Here is a 10,476-nt window from a genome sequence, read left to right as displayed (position 1 = left end):
TAGAAGCCAGAACGTAGCAAAAACAATGTGCTACGAAGTGAGTGATGACCTGTTTATGTAATGTTAAGTGTAGCTTGCTAATTTAGTGCACTATTTATGTTTATTGAGAAACTAATGCCTACAAACAAGTTTGTGTGAGAGGAAAGCTGTATTTAATAATTAATTCATAAAGGTGGTCGCTTATTTGCACCAAAGTCTGGTAGTTAGTACGGTAAGAAATTGGATTATATTATACAGTATCAAGGAACCATCAAAGAACAGAGTACAACATGGTTAATCTATTCATAAAGTGAATGTTTACTAAGCAAACTATGAGTTAGAAACCATTGTAACATTCAGTCCATCATGAGTTAGAGACCATTGTAACATCCAGTCCATCATGTGATTATCATTACAGCTTACTGTCTGTTTATGTGTGTGTGTGTGTTGTGGTTATGGCCCTTGCAGTCTGGCATTGCTACTGAGGTTGATGTGAGCTGAAAAGGAGGCCCAGTGCCTTGGAGGTGGATGTCAGACCACTGGACGAACGAGCGCTGGATGGGAGACCACTAGTTGAAGGAGCGCTGGATGGGAGAACACTGGATGAGAGAGAGCTGGAAGGGGGACCACTGGATGAGGGAAAATGTGATGGAGTGGGCTGTCTTATATTTGAACCACAGTATTTTTGTCATTACTATGCTTTTAATTGTGGTCGTTATTGAGTTATATTGAGTTTGCTCCTGTTGACTTTAGCAAACCACCTCTTTCTCTCACTATCAGCTGGGAAGCTGTAGCCTACATCACGACTCCCTATTTGGAGCATGCAATACATCCAAGATGCTTGGTGCAAGACCAAGACAGCGCAGTGTAGACAAAAGTGTTACCTTTATTGTGACACTCTTTTCATAGCAGAGACTAAAATAACGTGTACATATTTGAATAGTCATGTTGACTATCATAGTTGTACTGTAGCCTTTCACAACCAAGTCCTTGAGGTTTAATCATTGTGCACTACACATGCTTAAAATGTTATTAAACTGTTTCCTATTTCTATCATTACATGGTCATAATCACCTTGTGTGCTGTCAGTTATTGATGATTCAATAAAAAGGAATAAGTAGGGCAAGATTAAATAAAGATGCAGAACATACTACTTGTTTGTAAGTTACATTTAATGACAACACATGAAGGGTATGAAGAGATTCTTAAATTGGAGTACAGCTCTGGTTGCATCTATATGGCTGTTGATTTGCCTGATAGACTTGCTGTTGATAATGACAAAAATGCAGAACACGCCACTACAAATGCACTCCATAAACTATGACTAAATTGTGTCGGTCAAACTGCAGAGTATTACAGTATAACTATGCTAACCTGCTAGGGAAGTTTACCGGCTACCTGCCTAATGTTACAACATTGGATTAAAATTATTAGAGCTACGTTTTACTCATTTACACGAGTTCCTTAGTTTAACCCGTATGACAGATCGTTGCTAGCTAGAGCTAAATTCATCTGAATTTGTGGTTGCCGTGTACGCGATAAGTAGGCTACACTTCAAAATATCCACATATCATCTGACCAGATATCAATAGTTTGATCAGCTGCCTTTAGTAGCTCCAATATCCGTCTGGACATGTTTACTGTGACTTTACGTCTCTAATCTATCTGGTCTTGCTATGGCATGATGCTTGGCTGAACGTCCTGCCCTGATCCCGCCCTGATCCCGCCCCTATCCCGCCCCCTAATTAGCTTAAGGATGAAGAAATACAGAAATAAATGTACACAGAAATAAATAAATACAGAAATAAATACAGACAGAAATAAATTATGTAGAAAACAAAAGACTATAGTAAAATAATTGTAAAATTATTTCTATGTATGCAATATATTTATTGATAGATTTATTTCTGTCTGTATTTATTTCTGTATTTATTTATTTCTGTGTACATTTATTTCTGTATTTCTTCATCCTTAAGCTAATTAGGGGGCGGGATAGGGGCGGGATCAGGGCGGGATCAGGGCAGGACGTTCAGCCAAGCATCATGCCAATGCCATAGCAAGACCAGATAGATTAGAGACGTAAAGTCACAGTAAACATGTCCAGACGGATATTGGAGCTACTAAAGGCAGCTGATCAAACTATTGATATCTGGTCAGATGATATGTGGATATTTTGAAGTGTAGCCTACTTATCGCGTACACGGCAACCACAAATTCAGATGAATTTAGCTCTAGCTAGCAACGATCTGTCATACGGGTTAAACTAAGGAACTCGTGTAAATGAGTAAAACGTAGCTCTAATAATTTTAATCCAATGTTGTAACATTAGGCAGGTAGCCGGTAAACTTCCCTAGCAGGTTAGCATAGTTATACTGTAATACTCTGCAGTTTGACCGACACAATTTAGTCATAGTTTATGGAGTGCATTTGTAGTGGCGTGTTCTGCATTTTTGTCATTATCAACAGCAAGTCTATCAGGCAAATCAACAGCCATATAGATGCAACCAGAGCTGTACTCCAATTTAAGAATCTCTTCATACCCTTCATGTGTTGTCATTAAATGTAACTTACAAACAAGTAGTATGTTCTGCATCTTTATTTAATCTTGCCCTACTTATTCCTTTTTATTGAATCATCAATAACTGACAGCACACAAGGTGATTATGACCATGTAATGATAGAAATAGGAAACAGTTTAATAACATTTTAAGCATGTGTAGTGCACAATGATTAAACCTCAAGGACTTGGTTGTGAAAGGCTACAGTACAACTATGATAGTCAACATGACTATTCAAATATGTACACGTTATTTTAGTCTCTGCTATGAAAAGAGTGTCACAATAAAGGTAACACTTTTGTCTACACTGCGCTGTCTTGGTCTTGCACCAAGCATCTTGGATGTATTGCATGCTCCAAATAGGGAGTCGTGATGTAGGCTACAGCTTCCCAGCTGATAGTGAGAGAAAGAGGTGGTTTGCTAAAGTCAACAGGAGCAAACTCAATATAACTCAATAACGACCACAATTAAAAGCATAGTAATGACAAAAATACTGTGGTTCAAATATAAGACAGCCCACTCCATCACATTTTCCCTCATCCAGTGGTCCCCCTTCCAGCTCTCTCTCATCCAGTGTTCTCCCATCCAGCGCTCCTTCAACTAGTGGTCTCCCATCCAGCGCTCGTTCGTCCAGTGGTCTGACATCCACCTCCAAGGCACTGGGCCTCCTTTTCAGCTCACATCAACCTCAGTAGCAATGCCAGACTGCAAGGGCCATAACCACAACACACACACACACATAAACAGACAGTAAGCTGTAATGATAATCACATGATGGACTGGATGTTACAATGGTCTCTAACTCATGATGGACTGAATGTTACAATGGTTTCTAACTCATAGTTTGCATAGTAAACATTCACTTTATGAATAGTAGGGAGGACAAACGTTCTGCTCTCAATGTAATCACAACGGAGAGTTCCAAGCGTCAACAAATGCCAAACTGAACTTACTCCTCATTTAACATTGTGATAAAAAACACAATTGTGATATTTAATGTACAGTACGATGTACGCTGATATTATCAGTACATTTACTTTCGAAAACAGTAGTCAATTTTCGTTTGATGACTGAGTCGTTAGCGTAATTAGCCTCTGTTTAACGACATATACGATAGCGGTCTGTGATACATCCGTTTTCGATCGTTAAAATAATAAACATGCCTCACATATCGATGAACCTTTTATGATTTATTATGACATTATATTACTAGTAAACAATTCATGGGTACAATTGTCCTTATATACCTGTAGTTTTAAACCAGTGTAGCTCACTGTAATGCTGTACGCGACGCGGTTTAGAAAAACTTGTAATTCTACTGCTGTTTAGGAAGCCAAACGGCGACAGTAAAATCTCGGCACTCCCCTTACAAAAATCAAAATTCCCAGATGAGTTTTTCAATTGGTGAATCAACCTGTCACTCAAATTAGAGCCAATCCCTGTGTGAATACCATCCCGTATGTGGCACAAAGGTTTTCCCATTTTAAGAGGTCTGTAAATGGCTGAGAGCACTTTGAGCCATTGCCTACTAACCTGAACTTCAATGCCACAGCCTCAATTTGATGTCATTGTGTTCATGAAGGTCTCCTCTACAGGACTGTGAAAACCGCGAACATTTCCCAGCTGGGGGATTTTTTATAATCGAGCTTATGTCCTAGGAGTGCCCCTGTTTAAGAGCTACATTTTGAGTGCTAACAAACTCCCTATCGCTCTACCCAGCCAGTTAGCTTGCCACGAGCATTCCTCTCCCTGCTTCACTAACAAAATATGGACAGATGTGCCTTGTTTTCGCTCATTTAATCCGATCGCCCTTAAAATCGGTTAACATATAGTGGAAACGTACATCTACGAATCTGTGGTCTCAAATATACATAAAGATGAACATTTTTTTATTCCAGCGCGTTCAAACAGTCCCCTCAGTAAAGGTTGGCTAGCAACTTACAGCAGCAGCCTGGCCCAGACAGGTGGGGGGAGGGGCGCAAAGGGCACACTTAATAGTGGTATTTTGTTCCAACTCATTTTTTAGACAACTCATTCATTTGTAGCAGATAAACATCTAAAAACATTCGAGCTAGTAGGCCCGAAAACTAGGATTGATCCAATGCCTGTGTGAATACCGTCCCGAATGTGGCACTGGCGTTTTAACAGTTTAAGACGTCTGTAATTAGCCGAGTGGTCTTTACACCCTTGGCTACTAACCTGAACTTTAATGCCACAACCTTAACTTGATGTCAATCTGTTCAGAAAAATGTCCTCTACAGGACTGTGAAACCGCAACATTTTTCCAGTTGGGACATTTGAGTTATTTGAGTTTAAGTCCGATGAGTGCCTGCAACCATTCACTGCAACGCTTCATGGAACTCGACTCGGAATCTGAGCTTCAGGGACGCTTGTCAAAAAAAGACAACATTTGGCGTGTCAAGCATTTTAGAATTGTTAATGTGATGTGTTCCCTTCGTATTTAAGACAAAATACTTCACAAGCAAGAGGTTTGTTAATGTAACTGTATACATATCTCACTCATATTGGCTAATCAGCTAACATGTTAAAGTAGTTTACATCCAAAGTCGCTGTTGTAAAACTAGCCTCTTTTTCACAAACTGCTGATTAACGGAAGTAGCTTCGAGGTAAAATTCAAAACCTTTAAAAACGTCTACATTTAGCAAATATTGTTGATATTATTGTGCACACGTATTTTAATATCGTAAATATGTCATTTAATTCCATAATTTCACCAGGAATAACTAATAAAAACGTATTTCAGGAAAAACGCTCAAACGGGTTTGTCCTCCCTATGAATAGATTAACCATGTTGTACTCTGTTCTTTGATGGTTCCTTGATACTGTATAATATAATCCAATTTCTTACCGTACTAACTACCAGACTTTGGTGCAAATAAGCGACCACCTTTATGAATTAATTATTAAATACAGCTTTCCTCTCACACAAACTTGTTTGTAGGCATTAGTTTCTCAATAAACATAAATAGTGCACTAAATTAGCAAGCTACACTTAACATTACATAAACAGGTCATCACTCACTTCGTAGCACATTGTTTTTGCTACGTTCTGGCTTCTACATTTCTAGCTAGCATCAAAAAATCTCGGCACTTTAAGATACTGAAATATTAAATGTACTAGATGCCAGAAAATGAGCCAAGAACTTACACATTCTTACCTTGGCACAGCTCCTTCATACAATGCAGTACAACTGTTCCACAACGACGATGCTGCTGTTTTTGAAACTCATGCTAGCTCGCTCTAGTTCTAACTATCCTACAGTGCAGTACCATGAACGTAAAGCCAATCAATTGATGCAACTCTTTCTTTTTATGACTCTGCATAAATGGTACAAATTGGTATCCAGAGCCTCAACGCAAAAAAGTAAAACATCTTGACTAGCACTTTTTTAGCAAGGTTAGCTAGCCAAAACTATCAAATCTCTGGCTATCTGTTGCGTGTGTGCAGTCTTTTGTTTACTAAGGTATTCATAGCAACCCCAGGCATGGAAAGTCCATCTTCGCACTCTGATACCAATCAACCAATGGGGTTAAGGTGACACCGTGACATACATTGATTGACAGCTTACCTCATTAGCTTAAGGACAAGGAAATACAGAAATAAATGTACACATAAATAAATAAATACAGAAATAAATGTACACAGAAATAAATAAATACAAAAATAAATAAATACAGAAATAAATGGCCATGTAAATAAATAAATACGTAATTAATATTGGTTCATACATTTATTTTTATATATTTACATTTTTTTACGTATAAGTACATTTATTTATACATTTATTTATTTATTCATTTATTTTTGATTTTGGCAGGTTTGGTCCTCCATAAGCGATGGCAAGCGATTCGCGTCGCTGCAGTGTGAACGCACTGTAAGAGCGTCTTAAGAACGTTCGACGGTTACTTCTTTGTGAAAACACGTTACAAATATGACACAATCAAACTTTAAATTTCTCCATCTGTGTACATTTTGAAATGACACGTTTGACAACGTTCTACGTTCTTAAGACGCTCTTAGCGTTAAGAGCTTCTTAACGAATCTGGGAAACCCGGCCAGTATTGGTAATATTCTAAACTTGTGATGTACTTAAAAACATTAAATACACATTCTAAATGTACAAAATTGTTTAAATCTTTATTTAAAAATGAGAAGACCATGACATAATTTTCACTCTAATGTTTGAAAAAGAGCAAATTAGTTGAAAAAGAGCAAACTAAACAGTTGGCCACCCCTCATACAACTTCCAATATGATGCTACAGCATAGTAGAGACCTGTCTGTCTATGTGTCAATCTTGGGGAACTGGATTGGAATGACCTATTTAACGATCTACCAACAGAATGGGTTCTGGTCTAGGGATTGCAGATGGACAGGGTTTATTCTGAATACTAATATAGGCCATATGCTAATTAGTTATTGTCTTATTGTTTATAGGTCTGAGAGTATGCATATGGCTATTGCTTTTAACAAATTTTACTTTTGGGATGCATTTTACTGTACCTTGGCAGATTTTGCACATTAGTTATTATTTCTCTTTGAGATCACAATTGGGACTGTGATGATAACAATGATCACACAGATTGACAGAATAATCCAGCTAACTACTTTGCACATCTTTTTTCGTTTTTGTTCTGCCTCCTTCTTCTTGAGTAAGGAATCATATCCGGGCGTGTATAGATCCTCTAGCCAGAAGTCAAGATCTTTTGGAGTCTTCTCTTCTTCCTGCTAAGTAAAAACACAGACATAAGGATCTAATGTCACATTTAGTGTGTCACATAACAAGCTCATAAAATCAGTAGAGTCAGCGATAACTTCAATTCATGGCATTGTTGATCTCCTGCTGTAGTAATGTTGCATATGCGTAAATGATATAGCTGCTCAAACATCCTTTCAGAATTATGATTAATTATCAAAACTCTGATGAGTTAATGTCATTCATGATGAATCATATTGGATGTAGGCTTACACTGTAAACTCAGAGACCCTTGTTGCTATGTTACTAAAAAGTGCATAGATCAGCTCTTCACATATAGGTAATTGGTAGCCTAACGTTGTCATACTCATAATTCTAGTCAGAATATGAGTCTGAAAACTCTCCGTTGGGCTGTGACTACGGGGCGTGTGTCAACCGAAGTCGTAAAACAAATGCCTCTTCGCTCAATTGGATAGATCTACAACCAATCAGAGCAACGTAATATGTTGTTTGTTGAAAACGAATTCAACCCAAGCGCTCTTTTGTGACATTGTTGATTACGTTACTGTTGATCATCTGTCCATCACTGTATAAAACCCTGACAATTTCATTGGTCCGTCCCGATTCTGTTTTTCTGTAGTTGTCCCCAATACGAGACCCTCCAGACCCAACTTCCCGAACAAATTATTTTGTGGGCGGGGAGAAGTTGGGCTGGCAGCCAGGCTAGGTAATAGGTTATGGATATAGAAATTTGAGTTCCAGGCCTAATGTAGGCCAGCATCAATGTTCTTATGTAGGCCAGCATCAATGTTACTGAGATTCCTACACTGTTCCATTTCAGGCAAAATATATATATTATATATATATATATATATATATAATATATATATCATGGCTCAACACCCACACACTACAAAAAAAGTGCTATTCAACGAAAGAGCCATCGACAAATTAAAACCCAGCTAATGTTATTTTTTCACTTTTACCTCTACTAATATAAAAGTCTGACTGTGTTCCTAATCCTGGCGTTGTCTACACCTCAGCTTTCTTCTAAAATCTTCTATTTATTGACCCACACACCCATCCATCAATCCACATTATCTTGAAAAGGTAAACATCACCTTCATGTAGTCTGCTAGGTTGGCATGGATAGAGTGTCTGTCATACTCCTGTATTGTCCAGGAGGGTTTGGACTTTTGGGTTTCCCCCGAGTCTACAGTCCGGATGTCCATGTATAGTGGATTCCTCTTAATGTTGGTTTTGAAGGTAACTGGGGTGATGTGCTTTTCCAGGTACCTGTCCATAAAAACAACAGGACTACCATCTGGAGAGGGGGAAGATCTTCTCTCAACATGGACCCTTCGCAGGTCACTCAAACCCTCTCGACCCCTCTGTTGAAGATGGAATAAGAAAACAAATAAGGGTGCTATAGTTAGAGAGTGGAGATTTACTTGGCTACAACTTTAAACTTGTGCAGTATGCAGTTGTATTGTCCTCCATTAGAATGTTCAATTACAGAGGATATTGTCTTCTTGGGAGCAATCAGAGTCATTACTTTTTAAACCACATTTTGTAAACCAGACCCCAAAAATATTTAGCCTTTTCCTTTATACATTTTATAATGAACCACCGAGAGACAGCAAAACAGAGTATGCAGTCTCAAGTCCTATTTCTCTGTGTATCTTCAATGAGAAACGTAATAATTTCCCAGACATTTAACATTGACCTACATACATTCTTTAGTTGATCTTCACTTGCTGACAGTATACCTAACAATGATGCAATGATACCATGTTCTCTAAACATTAACATTAATCAGATGGGAAACCCAATAGTTTCTAAATGTGTCAAAGGAATGAACATGGCTGTTGTGTTATGTTTGAAGCCTATTATGTTTGAAGCCCAAGTCACCTACTAGCTGCTAGTCCTCTCCCAAGGGCCTATCACAATATCAACTTCCATTCCTCTCCCAGGTTTCCAACCCACCTACCTGTGAATAGACCCTATTGTGCCAGTGCCTCTGCCCCGTCATGGCTGCCTCAACCTGAAACATCCCATGTGTAAAGGGCAACATCCCCACGTCCAGCTGAAGGAACTTCTCTGGGTGATTGTTGTTGGGAAGAACCGAAATGTCCATCTTTCTTCCGTCACTAGCAAGCAAGCTAGTGCCAACACACACATCCACGCAATTCTGTGAGCATCCATCAGCTGGGTAATTATTTATGAGCAGGTGTCTCTTGCAGGTGTGTGTGTAACCCAAGCTGACCTCATTCACCTCTAATGTTGAGACTTGCAGAACCAAAAGAGTAAAAGAGGAGTTAGCTCGAGTAAGGTATACGTAAGTCTGAGTCATCAGTGTATTGGGTTATACAAGTGTAGTGCCTACTGGTATGTAACTATGTTAATTATAGTTAATTTACTAGGGGTATAACAATATATCGTGGAACAATATATCACAATACAAAATCTTTACAATATGTATCGTAGAGTTATGGCAATATCTTTACAATATGAAGTCTGTGTTATAGCGCGCATTGAAATGACTGAGTGTGCAGGTCTGCAAACCAGGGTTATCAGATGAGAATGGGCAAATTCGAGGCATCTTACAGCAACGGGTCTACGAGCCATTCATCCACTGTAAACATTAGCGCATGGTGCCACCTCTCTCCTCCTCATTAGCATTTCAAGCTACAGACACAGAAACAGCGCGTTCTGAGGAAAGCTCATTGTGGGACTACTCGTAGCGGCTATAATTCTGCACCAAGGCTGAATTTTGGGAAAGAGACTTCAGATACAGTATTAGGGGACCACTAAGGCCTATACAAAAGCCTCCAAAAACAGCATTTCATGTGAACTTTAATGTTTGACTTACTGTCAAATTAGACTTGTTTGTGCTATATTTACATATTTCTTTAGCCAGAGCTAGCTTTCTGATTTTGTGGATGAATCCATTTAGCTATATTAATGCAATGATTGATCTTGTTCAAGTATCTATACTATCTACACACGCTATAGCTCAGCATTCAACACCATCATCCCCTCCCGACTGGTCTCCAAGCTTGTGGACCTGGGACTAAGCACCTCCCTCTGCAAGTGGATCTTCCACTTCCGACGGGGAGGCCACAGGTGGTGAGAATTGGTGAATGCACCTCATCCGTACTGACCACCAACACAGGCACCCCCCAGGGCTGTGTGCCCAGCCCTCTCCTGTTCTTCTTGTTC

The 10,476-nt window shown here is 39.0% G+C and overlaps 1 protein-coding gene across 1 annotated transcript; it reads right to left on the bottom strand.

Annotated features, from left to right (window-relative positions):
- Positions 1-7,079: 7,079 nt before the first annotated feature.
- Positions 7,080-9,597, bottom strand: LOC124463058 (major intrinsically disordered NOTCH2-binding receptor 1-like homolog). Its single transcript, XM_047014746.1, has 3 exons — positions 9,237-9,597; positions 8,376-8,550; positions 7,080-7,274 (listed from the first exon to the last, which is right to left on the bottom strand). The coding sequence occupies exons 1-3, from the start codon at positions 9,389-9,391 to the stop codon at positions 7,080-7,082; spliced, it is 525 nt and encodes a 174-aa protein (XP_046870702.1). The 5' UTR covers positions 9,392-9,597.
- Positions 9,598-10,476: the final 879 nt, after the last annotated feature.

This window comes from Hypomesus transpacificus, unplaced genomic scaffold (assembly GCF_021917145.1).
Source record: "Hypomesus transpacificus isolate Combined female unplaced genomic scaffold, fHypTra1 scaffold_27, whole genome shotgun sequence".
In the NCBI taxonomy this organism is placed as follows: Eukaryota; Metazoa; Chordata; class Actinopteri; order Osmeriformes; family Osmeridae; genus Hypomesus; species Hypomesus transpacificus.
The sequence above is the reverse complement of the archived record's forward strand: the minus strand, read 5'-3'. Positions and strand labels throughout refer to the sequence as shown.

Excerpts from the sequence above, each read along its gene's own strand:
- LOC124463058 (XM_047014746.1), bottom strand. The coding sequence starts at position 9,391 with ATGGACATTTCGGTTCTTCCCAACAACAATCACCCAGAGAAGTTCCTT. Across the intron at positions 8,551-9,236 it reads GTCTATTCACAGGTAGGTGG|GTACCTGGAAAAGCACATCA; the intron begins GTTGGAAACCTG and ends TTTTATGGACAG. Across the intron at positions 7,275-8,375 it reads ACCTAGCAGACTACATGAAG|AAGACTCCAAAAGATCTTGA; the intron begins GTGATGTTTACC and ends CAGGAAGAAGAG.